This window comes from Mercenaria mercenaria, chromosome 18 (genome assembly GCF_021730395.1).
Source record: "Mercenaria mercenaria strain notata chromosome 18, MADL_Memer_1, whole genome shotgun sequence".
In the NCBI taxonomy this organism is placed as follows: Eukaryota; Metazoa; Mollusca; class Bivalvia; order Venerida; family Veneridae; genus Mercenaria; species Mercenaria mercenaria.
The window spans coordinates 15,584,701-15,609,893 of NC_069378.1; the positions used below are offsets into that span (position 1 = coordinate 15,584,701).

A 25,193-nucleotide genomic window follows, 5' to 3' on the forward strand; every position below is an offset into this window, starting at 1 on the left:
TGTCCGTATTTACAAAATGTTTTTAAAATTTGGCTAATCAAATAACTGGATAAAATGCAGAAATGACGGAACATGCTCTTGGTGAACAGCTGGAGTGTCCGGTATGTCTAGACAGATACGAGACACCTAAAGTACTGCCTTGTCAACACACTTTTTGCTTGCAATGTCTCGGGCGCGTGGTAGAAAACAGGTAAATAGATTTCAGTATTTAGTAAACACTCGTAAGCAAACACATATTTCATTTGAATGCACGCTCACCATTTTACGACTGAAAACAATTCGAACAAATGCCACTTATATTGTATGATAATTGACTGTTATAAGTTGCTGAAAGAAAGTGTATTACGCAATTTCTCTACCAAGATTGTTTTTATAATTTTTTACATCAGATTGTACGAAACCTTCATTTTGATTAAAAAAGAATCTTAAATTGACATGCACGTGTGATAGTTTTGCTTTTCGAACCTTATTTATTACATGTAGACAAGATCTTAGTATTATTTTACGAACATTTGTACGCAACGGAGCGAAGTGTATCACACTCCCAGAACCCTGAAAATACGGCACCTTCGCTTAAGCCAACCATGCCGGAAACCTACATAATTCGATGCATCCACATGTTTCAACACTGAATATATAGGAGACCCGCACATGGCTGACATTTCAATGGGTCTGGAAATATGCACACAGTACACTATTAAGTAGCTATCAATGTTGAGAACATTTGTCTCTGTAACTTGTTTCATGTTTGTCCTATAATAGCCACAAACGACTAATCCCTTAAAGGGAGGTAATTTACTTCAGAACAGAAGAATGTCGTAACAATTAATATACGAAATAGTTGAATTTCCATTGGACAGTTTCAAACTATTTTAATTAGATTTTATTTGTTTATCAAAAGTATTTCGTGTTTGATACAATAAAAGTGACTTGGTATCAAATAGCCTTCACGTGTATCGTTACCAAGGTCTAGATTTCCGTTTACATTATGGTTTCCCTATGTTCTTATATATATATCTTATATATCATTCTTCAAACATTTATCGAAACATGATAAACACATTTACACAGTCGTTCAAAACGATAAAAGCGATGTGGTAAGATAATATAGAGTGTCAGCACTTGATTTTCTTTAAATCTTCCTGGATTTTAATAATCAATCAATTTAAATAAAGGTAAATGCCTGTTAACATGCGTTTGTTAACTTGAAAAGGAGATTGATTTATTTATTTCTTATCGGCTCATCATAGCTTAATCATAAAGGATATACTGTATATTTCACAAGTAGTAGAGGACCTGACTCTAGATCACTTTTCCCCTTCTTTGTCTATATAAAGCCGCAATCTTGGATTGGGAGGAGTCAATTTTCGGGACGGGACTAATTTGAACGAAGTGACGTCACGTTAATATGTTTATCCGTCATTTTAGATATTGGAAGTAATGAAAAGATAAGAAACAATACCACTCTGTTCATCTTTTATTTTTTGTATAAATAACATACAATATATACTCAATATCCATACGGGTAAGATATACGTCCATCTCTCACTCTCTTATCAAACACAATCCTATGTTTTTTTTCTTTTGCGTCATCGTTAAAAGTCTAGCTCGATTACGGTCTCGACCTATTTTTTGAGAATCTGTCACCGTTACGACTCGGTTTGATGGGCCTATAATCATGTCCTTAATGGCTTCAAAATTGATTGACATCCGATTTTTAAAATTTTCAGAGTGATAATTTTAATTTTACAGCGAGTTTATTCTTTGTTCTAATAATAATTTTTTTAAATAATTAAAATCTTAATGTGTATATACCATTTTAGACCATATATAGCTATGAAATCTTACTTTTCATCCGTTTGTAAGCACGTTGTTTAAACTTTATAACATCCAACTGTATATGTGACAATTTATTATGCCACCCGCCACCGCCACTTCCACCGCCACATCCACCACCATCACCACCACCACCGCCTCCGGCCACCACCACCACCACCACCACCACCACCCCCCCCACCCCCCGCCACCCACCACCATCCGCCACCACCACTACCGCCACCCACCACCCGCCACCATCTTCACCACCGCCACCTGCCACCACCATCGCTACCCGCCACCACCACCGCTACCCGCCAACACAACCATCACCACCGCCACCCGCCACAGACATCGCCACCCGCCACCCGCCAACTGCCACCCGCCATCGCCATCGCCGCATCCCACGCCAACCTGTTTGCCTAATTATCTGAATAAGATCAGATAAGCAATGAAACCTTACTAACTTTAAATTTCCCAATCAGACTTTCAGTACTTTGATACAACACATATATATATATATAGATGTGATTGTTATTGCGCCAAGTGTTGGCAGCAGAAATTTGTGCTCTTGATATTTTGATTATTCTGTGAAAACCGGTGACTTTAGAACCAAGATTTTTTGCATAGTGTTTCATGAATATATGTAGATAACATTTCTGTGTTTTAATTGGATTTATTCATCCGGTAGTGGATTTTATTCAATAAAACAATTGGATGTACAATAGAATAGACTGCTTTTACCTGTAAAATAGTGTATATTTTTTTAGTGAACACAATCTCACAACATAATGTGCTTTATAAAGTATAATAGAGACCAATTATTGAAATTGGAAAACATACCCAGAAGGTTTTCACGACCAGACAAAGAAACATTGAAAATTCTAAAGGATTATGATATTTTGATGTACAGATCTGCCAGAGGTGGTAATAGTCAACTTACACGTAATTGGGATATCAATCAAGGGATTAAACTCGACAATATTAGAACATTACCTGAGGCAATTTCAACTGTTATATCAACAGATAGACCAAAGCATAAGAAAAATATCAACAAAGAAGTGCTTGATTCGAAAAGAACAATAAATTTATCCCACATAAAATATGAAACTCAAACAATAGTTAAAGGCCAGAAAAATATAAAAATTTGTTGCATTAACCCAAGATCCTTGAAAAAACAAAACGACAGCCTTCTGTGATTTTATTATCTCGAATGATCTAGATCTTATTGCTGTGACTGAGACATGGTTAGGCACCTCCATCGATAAAGCATGTCTAGGTGAACTGTTACCTGATGGGTACAAAATCAAGCATGTGCCACGCCCTGGTAGTAGGCGTGGAGGTGGGGTGGCCCTCATTTATAGATCGGTGATAGATGTAAAAGTGGTCTCTTCAACTAGTGACAATACTTTTTCAACATTTGAACATATTGAGTGTAATGTTAGTATCAACAACTACACATTGCTCATGGCCGTTATTTACAGACCTCCTCCATCAAAGAAAAATGGTCTGAATACAAATGATTTTCTGGATACCGAGTGGCCAGATTTCCTATCAAAATATGCCACAGTTGACAAGAATATCATCTTAACCGGCGATCTGAATTTTCATTTAGACATTCCTTCTGATCGTGACACCATCAGATTTAACAGTGTGTTGCAATCTTGTGGCATGTATCAACATGTGAAAGGGCCCACCCACGTCCACGGTCATACCCTAGACGTGGTCATCATCAGAGACATAGATAAAACAGTATCGGCAGTAGTAGTGACTGATCCTGGGTTATCAGATAGCTCTGGAAAAATAGCCAAGGACCATTTCGCGGTAATGTTTAATGCACTTGCCGCGAAACCCCCTCCGGTAAAGAGAACTGTGACATACAGGAAACTCCGTTCGATTGACGTTGATACTTTCAAAGCTGATATTCTATCATCCGATCTTTTGAATTTGTCACGGAGTACATCAGATGCAGAAACTCTCGTCTCATTTTACAACAGTGAACTTTCAGCTTTAATTGACAATCATGCGCCTTTGTGTTCAAAAACCATCACATTAAGACCATCTTGTCCCTGGTTCTCGGAGGAGCTCCACGACGCCAAACACTTGAAACGTAAACTAGAACGTAAATGGCAGACTTCAGGACTCGCCGTTTACCACTTAATGTATAGGAACCAATGCGCAATCGTTAACAACATGTTAAAAAAGGCAAGAATTGATTATTACTCAGAGAAAATAGAATCAAGTGAACGAGACCAAAAAAGCTTGTTTAAAATAACGAAACATTTATTGAACGGTCCAAGTGAAGCGGCACTTCCATCAGGCAAGAACCCAGAACTACTAGCACAGGAGTTCAGCGATTTCTTCATAGATAAAATAGAAAAAATCAGAACTAATATGGCATCCAAGGATCAGAATGAATCATTTACTCCAGAAGACGGACGCATATCACAATGTGATGCCCGCGCGTTTGACTGGTTTCAGTCCAGCAACAGAGGAGGAGGTGAAAAAGCTTGTTCAAAAGTCAGCTAAATAAGTCATGTGAATTAGACCCTCTTCCTACATGGCTCTTGAAATCTTGTATAAACGAACTTCTCCCAATATTGACGAAAATTGTTAACATCTCTCTAGAAAGTGCAATCGTGCCAGAATCATTTAAAACATCACGAATAAGACCATTGTTAAAAAAGCCAAGTCTTGACCAAAACACACTCAAGAATTACAGGCCTGTTTCCAATCTGCCATTCCTCTCAAAAATCCTTGAAAAAGTGGTAAACAGAAGAATTGAGGAACATTTGACGAACAATCAATTACATGAAATAAACCAGTCAGCATACAGAAAATTTCATTCAACTGAAACCGCACTGTTAAAAGTTCAGAACGACATTCTCGAATCCCTTGACAAAGGTGACGTCACAGTACTTGTGATGTTGGACCTGTCGGCTGCATTCGACACCATTGACCATAACACCCTTCTTCACAGACTCGAATTTAATTTTGGATTTGCCGATAAACCCCTTCAATGGGTGGCATCATATCTAACAGACCGCTACCAAACAGTATGCATCGATGGCAAACTCTCTGAACCAGTCCTTATGAAATTCAGTGTTCCTCAAGGATCTGTTCTAGGCCCGAAATTCTACACGATGTACACAAAGCCTGTCGGGTCCATTTGTAGAAACCACGGTCTAAACCACCACTTTTATGCAGATGACTCCCAACTCTATCTATCGTTTAAACCAGTTGACCAAGCATCAAAGGCAGCCACAATCACACGAGTTGAACAATGCCTAAAAGAAATCATCTCATGGATGAATTCAAACATGTTAAAATTGAATGCAGACAAAACTGAAGTAATTCTTTTTTCGAGTCAAAAACACTCCAAACATGTTGAAAATCTAGAACTGAAAGTTGGCGAATCGAGCATAAGACCATCAAAAACTGTTCGAAACCTTGGTGCTACGCTTGATTCGAACATGCACATGGACCATCATGTTAATTCTGTGACTCGAACATGCTACGGCCAAATACGACACGTTGGTCATATTCGACCATATTTGACAACTGAAGCCACAAAAACCCTGATAAACTCGCTTGTGACCTCACGATTAGATTACTGCAATGCTCTTTTGTACGGCGTGCCAAAATCAACAACGAGCAAACTGCAAAATGTCCAAAACACAGCTGCACGTCTTATTACGAAAACAACCCGTTTTGAACATATAACACCAATCCTTAAAGATATTCATTGGCTTCAAATACAAGATAGAATCAAATACAAAATTCTCATTCAAACATTCAAGGCCTTGCATGGACATTCGCCGGTGTATATGAGAGACTTACTGGAGGTGTACGTGCCAACTAGAAATCTGAGGTCAGCAAATGCAGCAACAACCCTTGTGCCACAAAAAAGTCAACTGGTTACCTACGGGGATAGAAGTTTCAGGGTTGCCGCCGCAAAACTATGGAACTCTCTCCCTGACAATCTCAGAAAAGATTCATCACTTAATTCATTCAAAAGAGCTCTCAAAACACACCTTTTCAAAATTTTCTACAACACATAGATACCAACTGTGACTGTTTCTACTCATTATTTTTGTAATACAGAACTACAGCAACTCATTCGTCGCTGACGAAGGTCTCTTAACTGTACAATTCATCATGTAATTAACTAAATTGACAATCCACCTTTTATTTCATCATGTCACATTTTAAGGGTTATGACGTTCTATGTGTGTGTTTTTCGCAAGACTTGAGTTTCACTTGAAATGTGTGGTATTTCTATCTAAAACAGTACATGATGGCACCATTTACCGGGAGGTTGAACCACTATATGCAGCCCGTCTGGGCGTACCAGATGTTTAAAGCACTGGTATTGGCAGTAGGGGTAAAACGACCTCGGGGGTGGAGGTGTGGTCATGGCTGTTTGTTACAATAAGGCTTTAAATATTATCATTGTTCATTTATGATATTGTTGTAATAACTATTGTTTTTATTAGTATGTACAACGCCATTGAAAATATCTTTTATAAAAAAGGCGTTTAAACAAATTGTTCAGTTTCAGTTTTGTGATTGCATATGTCATGTTTTGTTATTTTCCTACATATCTGCGATGTGTCACATGTTTAATTGTAAAGCGCCTTTGAACGTATATTACATATGAAAAGGGCGCTCAACAAATCTGGTATAATAATAATAATATACTTTAAGCGCTTTGATACTACCGATATAGACTTTCAGTACTTTGATACAACCCAAATAGACATTCAGCGCTTCGATACTACCCATATAGACTTTCTGCGCTTTGATACATCCCATACAGACTTTCAGCGCATTGATACAATCCATACAGACTTTAAGCGCTTTGATTATTGAAAGCTGCCTGTGCCGATTTGCCTGAAGGCATAAGGTATATTACTCACACACGTATTTATAGTATCACGCACGACCTTCAAGAGAACTTCAGCTAGAGTAATAACTATACGCGCCGTGACAATGATTGACCCGACAAAAATACTAACTACCATATTTTGTTCGTTATTGAATCATAAGCTATATTTAGATAATGTCTCACAGTCCAATAATGAGTAATCTATTCTTTACTTCATAAGCTATATTTAGATAATGTTAACATAACTGGAAGTAGTATTTGTCTTTGGACCCAAATTACTCGCGCAGTTCCTTACAATTCGATGTCCAAAATGGTAGTGAATAAATTTCCACGGTAAAGTATAATAAATAAAGTCAAGGCGACGGTCTGATCAATATAATACACAGCAGTGTTCTGATTGGATACCACCCATTCCGATTGAACATTCTTAAATCGGATAAATATGTTTTTTCTCCACCATGAAGCATTAAATGCGTTAAACGATGCTTCAGTCCAGAACTTACACTGGTACATTTATAGCGAAAAAACAGCTTATTGTTCTATGTTCTAACAGTAAAATTTTAAATGATTAAAATCTTCGTGTTCCCTCGTAAATAGCCGATGATAAATACGGCAAAACTAGAGTGCACGCCATAAAATATTCAATTGTACATTAGTGAGCCATAGTTTATAAATAGAAATGACACATGCTACCGTTAATTTTAACGGGATTGTATTTAATTTAACTAGTGAAATAAACATTACCAATCTTGTGTACTTAATGACACTGCTAAATAAGATATCAGACGGTTTATTATATCTATATCCATTAATGACCCACACATTTCTAACCATTCAAAATTGTGTTTTTTTTCTGGCAACTTCGTGTAACAAAGTTGCTATTAGATGTTTAGTACAATGGTGACTTTTTAGGAACAGTACAATCTTTTTTTCGGGAATTTTCTTCTTAAGATGTGTAAAAACACTTATTATTCTCTTCATTCATGATTTCTATGTTTAGTGTTTGAAACGTAACCTGTCTGTCAGCACATAACCACTGTTTCACACCAAGAAAAAAAGTTTAACAGTCATAAATCAAAAAGATCATTCTTATGTAAAGAATTAAAATAGAACAAACGTTCCACGGAATGGCCTAACATTTATAGAATTCAGTAACCATATGTTTTAACATCATGAATTTATTACAGATCTGTACAATACCAGCCAAAATTTATACACGACTACATATCGTAGTGACATCTATAGCACTTAAATAATGCGGAGTAATAAAAATGATTACTTACTTCTTTAATGAGACAAATCGCCTTTTCTATATCAATGTTTTTACGTTTTTTAAACCTGACTTCTTGTTTTGAAAATGTCAACTTGGCATGTTGGTCTCTATTTAAAGAGACATGCATGTGATTAATTTTCAATTGTTGGTTGTCCGTGGTAACAAAGAAATGCACAATTTCCGATATAAATCAAGTGGTGTAAAACAAGATGAACTTTAAGAATACTAATTAAGCGTGAATGGGACTATTTAGGTACAAGATTGACAACTCCTCAAGTGGCCTTTTATCGATACGCTAATTTTATTACAATTGTACTCTTGAAGAGCGCGTGTAATCTCTTAATATGCATATTGAACCGAGATAATTAAATTCACAAAATATCCTTCTTCATTAGAAACATGTAGTATCAAAGCGCTTAAAGTCTATATGGGTTGTATCAAAGTGCTGAAAGTCTGATTGGGAAATTTTGAGTAGGGTTTCATTGCTTATCCGATCTTAATCAGATAATTAGGCAAACAGATTGGCGGGGGGTGCGGCGGTGGCGATGGCGGGTGGCAGTTGGCGGGTGGCGCGTGGCGATGGCTGCGGCGGGTGGCGGTGGTGATGGTTGTGTTGGCGGGTAGCGGTGGTAGTGGCGGGTGGTGGTGGCGGGTGGCAATGATGAGGATGGTGGCGGTGGCGGGTGGTGGTGGTGGTAGTGGCGGGTGGTGGCGGGTGGCGGGTGGTGGTGGTGGAAGTGGCGGTGGAAGTGGCGGTGGAGGGTGGCGGTGGGTGGGTGGCGGGTGGCATAATAAATTGTCAAATAAACATTTGGATGTTATAAAGTTTAAACAACGTGCTTACAAGCGGATGAAATGTAAGATTTCGTAGCTATATATGGTCTAAAATGGTATATACACATTAAAATTTTAATTATTTAAAAAATTTACTATTAGAACAAAGAATAAACTCGCTGTAAAATAAAAGGTATCACTCTGAATTTTAAAAATCAATTGTCAATCAAATTTGAAACCATTAAGGACATGATTATAGGCCCATCAAACCGAGTCGTAACGGTGACAGATTCTCAAGAAATAGAGTGAGAGATGGACGTACATCTTACCCGTATGGATATTGAGTATATATATTGACTGTTATTTATACAAAAAAATAAAAGATGAACAGAGCGGTATTGTTTCTTATCTTATCATTATTTCCAATATCTAAAATGATGGATACACATATTAACGTGACGTCACTTTGTTCAAATGAGTCCCATCCCGAAAATTGACTCCTCCCAATCCAAGATTGCGGCTTTATATAGACAAAGAAGGGGAAAAGTGATCTAGAGTCAGGTCCTCTACTACTTTCACACTTAAAAAAATAATTTATTACAATTTTTACTTTATTACTTTATTACTCCACTACTAATTGGAAAAAGTCATAGGTAGCGCTTTTCTGTCCGTCCGTCATTCCGAGCAAACGATTGATACTTTAGGTGGTAGGAGGTGTGGCCAAGGACAATAGAAATCCATTGTATTCACTCCATAACCAGATAAATCTTTTGTTCTTTAATTGGTCATTCTTTCGTTTTCAAACAATGGAATAACAAACTAATAGCAAAACGTGGGGGCGTTCGTCCCTCCGCCTGTTTTCATTTCGTATCCAGTTCATAACTCTTCCGTTCATAAAGGGATTTTAATATTACTTGGCATAAATGTACCAAGTAATGAAATGATGTGTCGTGTGCAACACCCTAGCTCAAAAGTCAGTCACATTTGCAGATCAAAGGTCTATATGTTTTTTCCTGTCTGATCGCTGCCTCTGTCTTCCATATTACTGTGTACATTTGCTCAGACTAGAAGGTCAAAAGTCAACACCGATTTTTCCTGGTCTGTAAAATATTTTGGTCACTTTTTCCCCTGTCTGTAACTTTTTCTTTGTACAAGTAGTCAGCGCAACAAGCTCGTGTTCCATATAGACCTTGTTTAGAAACGTGTTGGTGTATTTTCTTCAGAATTATTCCCTTTCATAAGCTGAGTACTTCATTTTCATTTTTTCTCTTGTTTTCCAACAAATTTAAACATGAAATATCATAAATGTGTCATTGACAGATATCAGATCAATAGGTTAAGTCGCAGTTTAGATAATTTGTCTCCTTCCAGTAGAAAACTCTATTGCGTGGAAATACTTCATTCCTTGTTCTTACTATTACACAAAACCAGTAAAACCAGCATTTTTTAATTTAACTCCAACGTCTGTTTAAAAAGGCTTAAATATTAACCTATCTTTTCAATACTTTTGAATTCTTATCATGTTTTACAATGTATTTGATAGTCAGATAGGCTAAAATTAAGTTTTGTTTACGAATTCAAAAGTTGTTCATCACTTTCAAAATACTGATTCGCACTCTGCAGCTGATCGTCATATTGCATCGGTAGCTAAGTGTTAGAACGTCCGCTTCGAGTGTGGAAGGTGGTGGGTCCGCTCCATAGCCGAGTCATACAAAAGACTTGAAAAATAGAACCAGTTTTTTCCTCGCCTTTGAGGATAGCTCTAGGTCTAATAAACCCGATGTCAGTACAATGTGACTGTTTGGGGTATCATGTCACGTGACTACGGAGTGATATTCCCGTGAGTCAGCACTATAAAGTCAGGCATTGTGCGAACTGCTATAAGTAGACACAGTCGTTAATTTGACTAAAAAAAGACGTCAGTAATTATATGATTATATATTTGTATATCGTTAGGAATGTGGTGCGATGTCCGGAATGTCGGGTCGAGCACATAGTTCCTGCAACCGGCATATCTGGATTCCCTACAAATATTACAATACAGCGACTACTTGCAGCTGATGCTCTCTCAAATGTACCAACACCGATAAGGAATGGAACTGTAAACGATACGGGAGGAACGGGCCATTTGGGCCCAATGGTAGGTAGCATTTTATTTGAACATACAAGGGTAACAAATAAAAAATGCAAAGTGTATGAAGAGTAATTAAACATATCAACAAGTAATTGAGTAGGTATATTACATAAATACGAAAGAAAAAAAAAGTTTGGATGGTTATGCTTTTAAGCCAACTTTAGACAGCCTCCTGTAAGGTTGGATACAATCATGTGTATACGGTTATTGATTCTTGAGCCATTGAATATGATGTTATATTCATCAAAAATATAAAACATTTTTGACAAGACATGCTTTACATTCAAATGATGCCAGAAAACAGATACATTGCCAAACTGAGGACCAACTAGTATTTTCTAAATTTAGACAGTCTTTATTGACTTTTTAGATGTAATATACCACTAAAGGAAAAGCTATAAAACGTTGTATATGACAAGTAATCGGGATGAAGTGTATATTATTGTTCAAAGGTTTATTAGTTTGTTTACAGATCATAGAATAATATCTAGTACTGTATACACTATTCTTGAAACAAAATGACTTCGCATTTACAGATATTATGTTTGAAGATTCATGCTAAGGTATGTTCTCTCAGTAAATTCCCACCACCTTTAATTTATGGAAACAAGAAGGCGGCAACGAGTAAAAAGTATATGGGAAGAAAGACGAACATAAATTACCTTTCCTTTGTTTTCAGCACCGAGGAGACGATCTCGAATTACAGTTGGCTTTGGAAATGTAAGTTTGCCTCTTTGATATAAACATCAGATCAGGAATAGTACATAGGAAAACGGAAAAGAACCTTATTACAACGTACTTGTATTATAGGAGTCCTGTATCTCTCGAGATTAATATTAAGAAAATCAAAAGGACAGTTGAATTTTCTTAACAAAATGGATAGATGTATTATACAAAAATGTATATGTTATTGATTTTATGATCAGTATATTCGTTAGGATTTCCGCGAAAGATTATGAGGCACTTTTTCACTGACATTGCTAACTGCTTGCGCCACACTATAAAATATATATGTTTCAAGTTCAATATTTTGTTTATAAGAGACATGTTTTCAAAGATTAGCAACCTGGGTCATTTTATATTAACGTTTAATGAGTGTCCAGAACCCGAGAATTGATTTGTTTTCATCATCCAAACGGCTTCAATCACTTGTTTTCAAATGCTTTTTTATACATTTTTTTATTCAGTTGATTGATCATATTTTATTGCATTTATATCAAAGAGTGATTGTGGATTTCTCGGACCCCTTGTTCCATTAGTTTACCTATTTTTTTTGTATTCCAAAAAAGAAAGTAGTTGGTGTGTTCTCTTCAATTAAGTTAGTAGTAACAACGATACCAAATGAATTGGGTTAGAAACCTTTGATAAATGATGTATTGTTTCATGACAAATCGCACTGTAGAACTGAACTCGGGATATCAATTTACATTGTTCCATGCTTCAAAAGGAGGTATTTGCATATTTTGGAATGGCCCATGCGATAAAAAGAAACTATTTGCATCTTTGATCTCTTAATAACAAAGAATGAAGTAATTATAAGAGAACGTCACAATCTTTCGAAATGCAAAATTAGATTATTTGCCAACGACATTTCATCGAAATATGTTTCATTTATTGAAATAGTTCACAACAGAATCATGTTATGATATGAAAATATATGGGCCATTCCATGAGAAAACCTGTATTAGTGACATGATATAACTATTGTATAATTAGCAGTGTAAAATACTGAAAAACCGCTGTTTTTCTTATGTTGCTCCAGAAGCTAGAAACTAATATATTGTAATTGTGTCATCTAAGACAAATCAAAGTCTACCATATTTTTCATATAAATGTTGTTTCTGTTGTCATGGCAACGGAAATTCCAAAGCACCCATGCGTCATGAAAATATAGAGGTGTATAGATAAAAGGCTCGTGATGAAACTAAAAATATATGGTTATGTTTTTTTTCTCAGTAAAATCGCTTTAAACTGTTCCTAAATATTCAAATGTATGATGTTAAGTAAGTGTTACGCATAATTTGTTCCATTAATGACTTGAAAAATACAGGGCATGCACAACGACGTCATACTGCTTTCATGGCGTTCTTAACGTCACGTCTCAAAATACCCTCGGTGACTAACTTAAAAACACTGTAGCTTTTAAGATAGTGAAGATAATCACTTCAAATTTTCAGATTTGAAAGATGAAAGAATGTTCTTTATGAATATGTTATTATCTCAATTTTGAATTTCTTGTCAATAATACGGGTTTTCTCATGGAACGCCCCATATATAATATCTAAACAATACGAGGAGGTTAAAATGTAAAGACGGCGTAGAAATTGCCGTGCTATCTTATATGTGTTAATGTAAACACGTAAATGAAATTGAGAAGCACTATTTAATGGCGTAGATATATAGCACCAAATATAGAAGGTCGACGTGACGTCAACGCATAACAGTAATTTCATATTATCAAATTGCGGGAAGTAACACGTCCCGCGGAACACATAAGAAGCGTTCAGATGTCTAGTGAGTTATTTTGCGCGCTTTATAATCTATTCAGAGCGTTAACATCGTTTCGGTTTATAATTTTGTTTCTCAAACGTTTTTTTTTAATATCCAAAACTAGATCAGATATTGTAGTACTGTTTCTCGGCGCATGTTTGGCGCCAAGTTATACGTAGACGTGACTCTAATATCGCAGTGATTTAACGTATATATGCATGTTCTTTTTCACATTAGAAAGTGTTTTGAACTTATTACTGCTTATGTATTTTATTAAATAGATCAGCACGAGAAGCAGAAGAAGAACGGAGAAGACGTGCAAACCAACGAAATGTAGAGAACGATACAAGAAGGCGGCTAGAAAACCAAGGAAACGAGAGCGGATGTCTTGTTTTTAGTATTTTTTAAATTTCAAACAAAGCCATAATTTTATTATTCCTTAGCGTGCTTCACCTAGAGTTTACTACTTGACTGTATATCAATTTGCATGTCACAAGTGTATCAACTCTCAGACTAGCTCCTAGACTATGATATATATATATTTTTTAAAAGTTTTGAATGTAGATGGTCTATATCCTAAATCCAATATAATGTCAATTCTCTGAAAAACAATCTGTAAGATATACTGGCATTTGTCACTATTACACAACAAACATCTGACATTTGTTGAAAAATCATTTATTATCAATCAATCAATCCCTACAAATATTACAATACAGAGACTACTTGTAGCTGATGCTCTCTCAAATGTACCAACTGCACCGATAAGTGACGGAACTGTAAACGATACGGGAGGAACGGGCCATTTGGACCCAATGGTAGGTAGCATTTTATTTGAACATACAAGGGTAACAAATAAAAAATACAAAGTGTATGAAGAGTAATTAAACATATCAACAAGTAATTGAGTAGGTATATTACATAAATACGAAAGAAAAAAATGTTTGGATGATTATGCTTTTTAGCCAACTTTAGACAGCCTCCTGTAAAGTTGGATACAATCATGTGTATACGGTTATTAATTCTTGAGCCATTGAATTTGATGTTATATTCATCAAAAATATAAAACATTTTTGACAAGACATGCTTTACATTCAAATGATGCCAGAAAACAGATACATTGCCAAACTGAGGACCAACTAGTATTTTCTAAATTTAGACAGTCTTTATGGACTTTTCAGATGTAATATACCACTAAAGGAAAAGCTATAAAATGTTGTATATGACAAGTAATCGGGATGAAGTGTATATTATTGTTCAAAGGTTTATTAGATTGTTTACAGATCATAGAACAATACCTAGTACTGTATACACTATTCTTGAAATAAAATGACTTCGCATTTACAGATATCATGTTTGAAGATTCATGCTAAGGTATGACATGTTTAGGACACTTTCCCTCAGTAAATTCACACCACCTTTAATTTATGGAAACAAGAAGGCGGCAACGAGTAAAAAGTTTATGAGAAGAAAGACGAACATCAATTACATTTTCTTTGTTTTCAGCACCGAGGAGACGATCTCGAATTACAGTTGGCCTTGCAAATGTAAGTTTGCCTCTTTGATATAAACATCAGATCAGGAATAGTATATAGGAAAACGGAAAAGAACATTATTACAACGTACTTGTATTTATAGGAGTCCTGTATCTCTCGAGATTAATATTAAGAAAATCAAAAGGACAGTTGGATTTTCTTAACAAAATGGATAGATGTATTATACAAAAATGTATATGTTATTGATTTTATGATCAGTATATTCGTTAGGATTTCCGCGAAAGATTATGAGGCACTTTTTTCACTGACATTGCTAACTGCTTGCGTCACACTATAAAATATATATGTTTCAAGTTCAATATTTTGTTGATAAGAGACATGTTTTCAAAGATTAACAACCTGGGTCATTTTATATTAACGTTTAATAAGTGTCCAGAACCCGAGAATCGATTTGTTTTATCATCTAAACGGCTTCAATAACTTGTTTTCAAATGTTTTTTATACATTTTTATTCAGTTGATTGATCATATTTCATTGCGTTTATATCAAAGAGTGTTTGTGGATTTCTCGGACCCCTTGTTCCATTAGTTTACCTTTTTTTTCTGTACTCCAAAAAAGAAAGTAGTTGGTGTGTTCTCTTCAATTAAGTTAGTAGTAACAACGATACCAAATGCATTGGGTTAGAAACCTTTGATAAATGATGTATTGTTTCATGACAAATCGCACTGTAGAACTGAACTCGGGATATCAATCTACATTGTTCCGTGCTTCAAAATGAGGTATTTGCATATTTTGGAATGGCCCATGCGATAAAAAGAAATTACTTGCATATTTGATCTCTATAATAACAAACAATGAAGTTATTATTTAAGAGAACGTCACAATCTTTCGAAATGCAAAATTAGATTATTTGCCAACGACATTTCATCGAAATATGTTTCATTTATTGAAATAGTTCACAACAGAATCATGTTATGATATAAAAAATATATAATATCTAAACAATACGAGGAGGTTAAAATGTAAAGACGGCGTAGAAATTGCCCTGCTATCTTATATGTGTTAATGTAAACACGTAAATGAAATTGAGAAGCACTATTTAATGGCGCATATATATAGCACCAAATATAGAAGGTCGACGTGACGTTAACGCATAACAGTCATTTTATATTATCAACTTTCGGGAGGTACAAGTAAGACATTAGAAAGTGTTTTGAACTTATTACTGCTTATGTATTTTATTAAAAAGATCAGCACGAGAAGCAGAAGAAGAACGGAGAAGACGTGCAAACCAACGAAATGTAGAGAACGATACAAGAAGGCGGCTAGAAAACCAAGGAAACGAGAGCGAATGTCTTGTTTTTAGTATGTTTTACATTTGAAACAAAGCCATAATTTTATTGTCCCTAAGTGTACTTCACCTAGAGTTTACTACTTGACTGTATATCAATACGCATGTCACAAGTGTATCAACTCTTAGACTGGCTCCTAGATTATGATATATATGTATATATTTTAAAATTTTGAATGTAGACGGTCTATATCCTAAATCTAATATCTTGTCAGTTCTCTGAAAAAATCTGTAAAATATACTGGCATTTGTCATTATTACATAACAAACATCTGACATTTGTTGAACAATCATTAATTATCAATCAAGTGATTAGTCTAGTCAACATATTGTTATATTTGTTGATTTAAGCTTGTATGATTATATGTTGAAATTCAGAAACATCTTTTGACAAATGATTAGTTGTATGTCTCTAAAGTTCATCCGTGTATGGAAGATATATTTTACATTAGTTGACACAAATTTCTGATATCGATGTAAAAGGTTAACTTCTTATGCCTGTGAAGGTTATTTAAAGTTAAAGGTGCATTACTTTTTTTCTACACCAATTTACCCTTTCAGAAAAGATCTAGAAATCAGCCGTGGATTCGAAATGAGTTTTGTTAGTTTTAAAACGTTTGTAAGAAAATCGGTATAATATTCGACAAATATTTTTAAAATATTGTCCTTGATGGAAATCTTCAAAGCAGGACTTGAGCAATGATGTGAATACTATATACTAGGGTAACCAAAATTTATTTCATGGGTGTGTTCAATATATCAAAAAAGCATTATATACAAAATATTTGCACATTCCTCATAATATTTGTATAACTAGTTGACTGACAAACTCTTTATTTCAGAAAAGACCAGAACATACATACGTTGTGTTGTGCGAGACATTTTGAATAACCACAAAACATGTAAATATAACGAATGGCTAGATAAATATAGCATACTAGACTGGTATCTAATCTAATTTAATAAACCCATCAAGTAATTAGAAGCTTAAATGGTAGAGCTGATGGTTTTTCCAGGGCATTCGCAAAATGCATTTTATGTAACTTTTAAGTGAGACAGTTTCCATGTTAAACTAAATAGGTAAATATCGACAGATAAACTCTTTGATAAAGTCTCATATTTTCGACAAAGCTAGAATACAATGTCAAAACATCAGATAATCTCTTTAAAGGTCTACACTTTTGGATGCATTACTGAATGTGTGATCCTTGAGTTTTGGATTCTTCACGTTTAACATCTTTTTTATTCCGTTTTATAAACTTAAATTGTTATACATATTATTTCGATTCTTTGTGATTCGTTACCTTTCACTTGTTTCAGTGTTGATGGTTTTTATAGTTACTTTTGCAGTTGTCACATTTAGCAGATTTGTGGCAGGTAATAAAAATTCCATTAATGTTTATACATAGTTAAATATAAATATATATTGTCTATATCGGAACTGACTTTGCAAATGGAAATATCCTTAATTGAAAATAAAGTCTTATAGTTGTATCATTCAGATTTCGGATGAAAAATTCAAACATTTTAACCAGATAGTTTAGTATTCTGTTCTAAATCTATAATGATTTAAACCAAGATTTGCATTGTTTGATATTACATCAGTAAAAGGCGTAGCTTGGAAATGACTGTTGTCGTAATTATGAGCTTTGAAAAACATCTACCGTATTTTACGGACAATAGGCCGCGGCCTATACGTTAAAAAAAGTGATTTTTAGGCGTGCGGCCTATGCGTCGAAGCGGCCTATACGTCATTTTATTTTTCTAAATGTGTCTTTCATGCGGCCTATACAATAGTTTTAATTTTTCACTTAGATTTTGAAAGCTGTTGAAATTCTTGAAACCGGAACATATTAGTGTTGGACTATATTGTCTCCTTTTGTTAAGTCCATCCGCAACATTGCGGACCTTTTAAATTCAACTGTTGTTTATAATACGTGATCTGAGTACAGAATAGACAATTTTGCCGAAAGAGCCTTTGAAATCAGCTCACCAAATCTTGCATTCGGACTAAATATTTCACTGCAATCGACGGATTAACAAGTGTGATTACCTGTAAATACAATTGATTTCAATGACTATTTATTGAGGACTTTCTTTATACGACATGGTCATGTCCGCCGCATTGTGGTGTATAGGCCGCGACCAATATGCCGGAGCGGCCTATATGGTAAATTTTATTTCTGAAATAGTTAAAATATAAGTTTGCGGCCAGTACGGTGCAGCGGCCTATTGTCCGAAAAATACGGTACTACAGAAATGAAAAGTATATCTTCTATTATATCTATTGGTATTTTATGCATCTGTTTAAGAGAATATATAATTAAAAATGCCTTACATCTGTTAGTAATAAATGTAAGCTGTTTTTTCGATGAGCTTCTTTGAAATTCAGAATGAAGTTACTGCAATTTTCTCAGCTTTATCGGAGTGCACTAGTTTTAGTCAGAAAATTTATCTAAATCAAACATTGTAAAAGTAAATTTGCGTATTTTCATTCAATACAATATGTCGGTATAAACTTTAAAGAATGTCATCATTTTCCAGTCTTTTATCTCAGAAAATTCTTCTTCGTCTGGTCAGACAGATGTCAGATGTTACAAAAGATATTTGCATCATTGTTAAAAATTAAATACAATATTTTGAAGATCCGTAAGTGTTGCTTTGGCATCCCCATCTACCAAGAAGCTATTTCTTACTTTTTTTACACAGGAGCCGCTAAGTTATCCTCTGACTGTTATCTGGAAAGACGAGCTGCTGTCTATTTGTTTGTAAAAGCTTGCTTTGCAGTCTTTTTCTGGGGAGCTTTAGGATTATGGAAATTCAAACAAATGTTAGGAGAGGCATTGGACAATCCTTTCGTGGAAGTTTATTTTGTTATAGAGTCGCTTTTCTCACTTTGCTGGCTATTTGTTGGTATGCTACAAATTTACTACATTGGTTAAATAAGGATTCAGTTGATTCAGTTGATTCAGTTTCTAGTAACAACAATTCTAAACATGTTATTCCGTTAAAAGTATCGAAAAAAGATTACAGACTTATTAAGCAAGGATACACAACCAGTCATAGTACACAGAAATAGCTTGCTCTATTAGTGTCAATTTTCTAACACTATGAAATTTCCTGTTGGTAGGATAGGAAAAACCCGAAAAGGTTATACTAAAACAAAGAGTCGTTTTCTTTTATTCACTTAACTATTATAGAATCAGTATTGTCATCTATTTTCATTACTTTTCAAAATTTTTTTTTTTCTTTTTTTTCCTTTGAAATGATTCATTTCAAAAATATATCCTCCAGCTTTGTAGATTATCTCATATGAACGAAATAATTGAAAACGCTGAAATTTCAAACATACTTTATTTCCAGCTTTCAGCCAGTGTAATGTGTTCAAGTTTAAGTTATTAATGCTAATTAGGTTATGTGTTCACTTTTTGTATTGTAAAATTGAACTGAACGAAATATCTTCAAGAATGCATTTTGATGCATTAAATAACCGGTAAAATAACCATCTGAAGGAAAACAACAATGTTTTACGTTCTTTATGAACTGACAGAAACCTATGAAATCTAATAAACACTTAATGATATTTCCCTAATTTGGAACAATTTCTTTCACAAAATTGCTCGGACGTAGGGGTAAGTTCAGAGTTATCGTAGTTAACGTCACCTGCATATTTTGTATGACAAATAAAGCGTCATCGCATGAGCAAAAGCGTACCTGTTTCCACGATACAACCATAATGCTTGGGTTATTCACACTGGTTCCGGTGTGAAATATAAATACATATATTGATGTATGTTGTTGAAGAATGGCTCAAACTGAATTGTTTTTATAAAGCTTTTAATATGTTTCATAAGTAAACCTCAACTTTCCATTTTAAATAGTGTTCTCAACTGAAAAAAGTTATTTTCAATAAATTGAATTTATTTTAAGTCCCGTTTAATTCTGTAAAAGAATGAGCATTTTCTTATAACGTTTGTAAATGAATGAGACCGTAATATATATTTACATGTGCATGACTGTATATATTCAATGAACGGTAACATGGATTAGGATTATCTTTAAGTTTAGTAATTGTTTGACATAATAAAGAAGGTTTCAAAAAAGTGTGCCTATTATTACCATACATCTACGAGGAGTGTTCGATATGAATTGCTTATTGTCCTCTAGCTCGATATCCACGTGGGGCACGATAAAAACCAATACCTACCTGTATAGGGTTATTCAATACCTACACAACGGTGTATAAATGTACATGTTAGACTAAGTGTAAGACATAAAATTTGCTATTTGAATACACGCAATCATTGACCACTGTAGTAAAAATGGTTGGTAGAAGCGTCGACAAGAAAGATGAAATACGGGCTTACATCAAAGCTCGCTCAAAACTTGGTTGTTCTTTGAAGCAGATGATGACTGAACTTTCTACTGCTTATGGACCTTCTTGTGTGTCTTATGACACAGTTCGGCGGTGGAAAAAGAAATTTGAGTCTGGTGTAGAGTCCATCAAAAATGCACCGAAATCAGGTAGGCCAAAATCTGCATCTCGTAAAGAAATCGTTTCCAAAATAAAGGAAATCATTGAAGGAGATGCCAGATTTACAGTTCGTGATATTGCACGAAAGGTAGGCATATCACTATCAACGGTTCACCTTATTTTGAAGAAGCATTTGAAAGTCAGAAAGATTTCTGCTAGATGGGTGCCACATCTGTTGACTGATGAGCAAAAGAGGCAACGGTTAAAGTGGCCAAAAAGCTGCTTCAAATGTTTCCAAAATATGATAATATAATTTGCCAATGTCGTCACAGGTGATGAAACCTGGGTCCATTATTTTGAGCCCGTCAGAAAGGTTAGCAATAAGATCTGGGCCACTAAACACAGCAAACGCCCAATAATTGCCAAACGTTCTTTGAGTGCAAAGAAGGTTTTGTATGCAATCTTCTTCTCTGGTGAAGGAGTCGCAATAAAAGTGCCGGTGAAAAAGGGCAAAAGCATCACCGGAAAGTACTACAAAGACGTAGTACTGAAGAAACTGAAAAAGTATTATCAGAAACGACGCCCTGCCACTGGTTTTAAACATGTCCGTCTTCTACATGACAATGCCCCCGCTCATACCTCCGCAATAGTTACGGCGTTTTTGAAGAAAGAAAAAGTAACTGTTTTGCCTCACCCCGCGTATTCCCCAGACCTTGCCCCATGTAATTTCTTTTTGTTTCCGAAATTGAAATCATTCCTTGCTGGGCGGAAATACCAGTCCCGACAGGCACTTGGATCTGCCATTCATCAGTACCTTATTACTGTGCCCAAATCAGCGTACCGTGACGCCTTCAAGAAGTGGATACATCGGCTGAAACTTTGCATTTCTAGCCACGGGGAGTACTTCGAGGGCATGAAATGAGCCCTTTTGGGCTAACTTGAAATTTGAAGTCTCCAGATAGAAATAAGCAATTCATTTCGAACATCCCTCGTAGACCTAGTATTAAATTATCTGTTTGGATGTCATGCAAAAGTTGACACACATAGTTTGTATTTTGTTACGTTTGATATCGATATTCATGTTATGATGTTTATATTGCAGGAACAGCCTGGATTTGGGGAAATTTTAACAACATAAATCGTCAGTGTCCAGAGTACGTTTACACCTGGAATGGAAATTTTATTAATTTTGCACTGTTCTTAACAGTTGTTGATTATATCGGTTTAGTGATGTTCTTGTTTTATTGTGGTTACACAATATGTGAAAGAGAAGGGCAATCTACAGTAACTAATATTTCAATATAATGTTCATGTAGATTTAGGAAGAAATATGTTTACGTAAATGGAATTGAATAGTAATAATGATAATTATGTGCAGTTGAAACTTGTATCTCGAACAAGCTTCTTTCAAAATTTCGGCTATCATGAAGACAGTTTCAAGTTTCGTCCAAAAAAAAAACGTGCATAAAACAAACAACATTTTATGTCGAATATCGGTTATTTCAAAGTGAAACGCTCTAACGATTGAAATTTGAGATAGTTTCAACTGTAAATATATTAAGTTATAATCTATTTGTGCAACGAGTAGATAAATTGAAAAAAAGATATAGCAATACAGACATTTGTTTACTTGAATTAATGATAAACCGCCGAACAGAATAATTATCATACTAGGATTTCTGAAAAAAAGACAGATATAAATTTGCAGTATAGATAAAAGCGATTCTAAGAGTTCTTGAAAACACCAGATGGCTGCGTCACTCATGCAAATATTGCATCTTTTGTTCACTTAGTGAAATATATGCCGCCCTATACTGCGACAAACATATATATCGTTTTCAAAATATTCTTTGTAACCCGAGTCAAGTTGGCAACATGCAACTGTGCTATTTCATACAGCAAAATGAATTTTTGAATTGTATTTAGCTTAACTCCTTCAAACAGTCGGATTGCTAATTGTGTAGCGGTCGTTAATGAATATGTTATTACCTTATAATCGAACTCTCAAAGTTTTAATGATCTGTTTTATCTCCTAGCTGATAGTGACAGTGACAAAAGCCATATCACTTAATAGAAAAAATGACACAAAATGATGTTAACCAATAATGTTAATTCAGAAATAATAAAAGTTTAGTGAAAATGTTACATATCATATGTGAAAGTATCGAATTAATAAACGCACTTAGTTACAACACTGATATGTTTTTATTGTTTCTCTTTTCTTTGCATCTCTAAATAGCATTTTCTTAATGAATCATGTTTTTATCAAAGATCTTTCAAGTTAATAGAAAATTGGAAATAATGGCACTTTTTTTAATAATGTAGTCGAGATGAAATGTTATATAGCACATACTATTTCGTTTGTTTGAATTTGGTTTTAAACAGTTTGTTTGGGCTTTCTATAGTTTCGAGTTTTTCGATATTTCGACTGTTGCTATCGAGGTTTCGACTGTCGTGAATAAAAACGGAACACAGTAATTCACTGATATGGATATTAACTTTAAATTTAGGAATTATATTGATTTTGTAGTATTTTAAAGAAAGACAGAAACATGTTAATCTTATTCAGTAGACACTTGAGATAAACTATTATTTTTCATCTAAAACAGCGTAAGAGATGAAAAAAACACCTACTTTCAGCCTTTTGACACGACTTGAGTTTTATTGCTTTATTTTGAATCATTGTTATGAAATTACTTTTGATTTATTTTTAGTTAATGTTTTTACATATCGGTTTTACAACAGCACAGTCAAATGGACTGCTGTATGTCTGGAATATGTTTAATCTAATAAAATTGGTAATGTAAAATTTAGTTCATTTTCATTCAGTTCACTTCTACTTAGAGTTTCCATATTATATTCTCGCAATCTCTTAATATGTGCACTGTTTTGCCAAAATGACTTGCAAAATACATAATATTGAATGGAGTCACTTCTTAGTTACACGTGTAACCAAGTTTTTACTCCTTTAGATGCGAATATTGGAATTCAAAGTTTACCTGTATACAATTTACTTAAGTTTGCAAATAAATTGGATTTCCTTTGCTTCGTCCTTCGGCACTTTGATTCGGCTGAATTTAGCATTGAAGTTGTATTTATATACTGTAAAACATCTGGATCTTCTGTCTGAGCAATTATTCTATCTATTTCAATTTTAGTAAAAGTAAATAACTCTGAAACAGTCATTTGCTGCTTCATGCCATAATTATATTTTATATTTAAATCATTCTTCTCTGAGTAACACATTAGTCATAATACTATCGTTTACAAATATGTTTCCTGCTTACCAGTCATAAACTGGAACATTTTCTGACGTACGTGTTAAGAGACTCGAGACGTGATGCGAAAATTCATTGTCTCTGATATACAGACTCCGTCAACTTCAGCCTGCTATTATTCTGATTTGCTAAACTCTAGGCTTCGAAAGGTTCTTCTTAATATAGATTTTATTAACTATCACAACAGAAGCCTTTATGTGTGTCGTGTGACTGCTGTAAAATGGATCCACATACATGGATTCAGCGTTAATATACCTTTTTGATTCTTTGGACTGACAGTGGTGTTCAATTCTACTTCTTACATAGAGTCTCGCCTAAGCCGGTGCCTGTGGGCATGAGTGTTGATGTACATTTAACGAACAGGCTCAATCGAGTATGCTGTTATTTTGCTTGGTTTCATTCTACGCTTACAAACGATCTTTTTATTGATTTCATTTTTTACTGCAAGCTGTGATATTTATAGATAAAGTGAATATGTATTGCCTTCCCACCTGTATTATGTTTAACTTGCAGCTTAAACGCAAACATTCAGTTATGGGAAGAAAACCTTCCATTGCACCGAGATATGAAATATAATGGTTTAACAGACAAGCAAACAAATCAGAAATACGAAACATGGTAGAATAGTCCAGTTTAGCATACCAAATTAAAACAAACAGAATTTTACATGATTGGATTCTGCTATGATAGCGGTTTATCTGAATATATTGATATCTCGTATACAGAGATATCCGTTAACTTGCTTTATTGTGATAAATATTCTAAACCGGAGCTCCGCCAAGCGGGGCAATATACGCCCGAAGAATTATTTCAATGGAGGATGAAAGCAAGATTTAAAGAAAAGCAAATATGTATGATTTTTGGCGGGTGGGAGTTAGTGGGGGATTAGTAGGGTATATGTGTGTGTGTGTGCAGTGGTGCTGACAGAATACTGAAGAGCAAGAAATAAATCATTGGGGGAGGGGCGAAATGTAGATTTCAGTCTGCACATCGTCTCATATACAAAGTTTCAAGTCAACACCTTAACATTTTTAAGTTATGCTCTGGGCACGATTATGATGGGAAGATTTGACCTTGCTGTGATCCTGACCTTTGACCAACCACCCTTGTTTATAAAATGACACATCATCTCATCACGATCTACCTACATCCCAAATTTGATATCAATACCTTGAATGGTTAATACGTTATGCTCTAAACACGAAATATGACGGACCGAT

The 25,193-nt window shown here is 34.8% G+C and overlaps 1 protein-coding gene across 3 annotated transcripts in view; it reads left to right on the forward strand.

The window, feature by feature from the left end:
- Positions 1–23,498, forward strand: part of LOC123538869 (probable E3 ubiquitin-protein ligase TRIML1) — a 54,073-nt gene extending 30,575 nt beyond the window's left edge. Inside the window, exons 2-12 of one of the 3 annotated variants that reach the window (XM_053530580.1) lie at positions 61–190; positions 10,707–10,890; positions 11,564–11,604; positions 13,656–13,771; positions 14,107–14,192; positions 14,881–14,921; positions 16,120–16,235; positions 17,064–17,123; positions 17,542–17,598; positions 18,931–19,134; positions 21,798–23,497. In XM_053530580.1, the coding sequence (XP_053386555.1) occupies positions 63–190; positions 10,707–10,890; positions 11,564–11,604; positions 13,656–13,771; positions 14,107–14,192; positions 14,881–14,921; positions 16,120–16,235; positions 17,064–17,123; positions 17,542–17,598; positions 18,931–19,134; positions 21,798–22,000 (1,236 nt within the window). In that variant the 5' untranslated portion in view covers positions 61–62 and the 3' untranslated portion in view covers positions 22,001–23,497. Of the gene's footprint in view, positions 1–60; positions 191–10,706; positions 10,891–11,563; positions 11,605–13,655; positions 13,772–14,106; positions 14,193–14,880; positions 14,922–16,119; positions 16,236–17,063; positions 17,124–17,541; positions 17,599–18,930; positions 19,135–21,797 lie in introns of all 3 variants that reach the window. The other 2 variants (XM_053530581.1, XM_053530582.1) reach the window with 2 other exon arrangements.
- Positions 23,499–25,193: the final 1,695 nt, after the last annotated feature.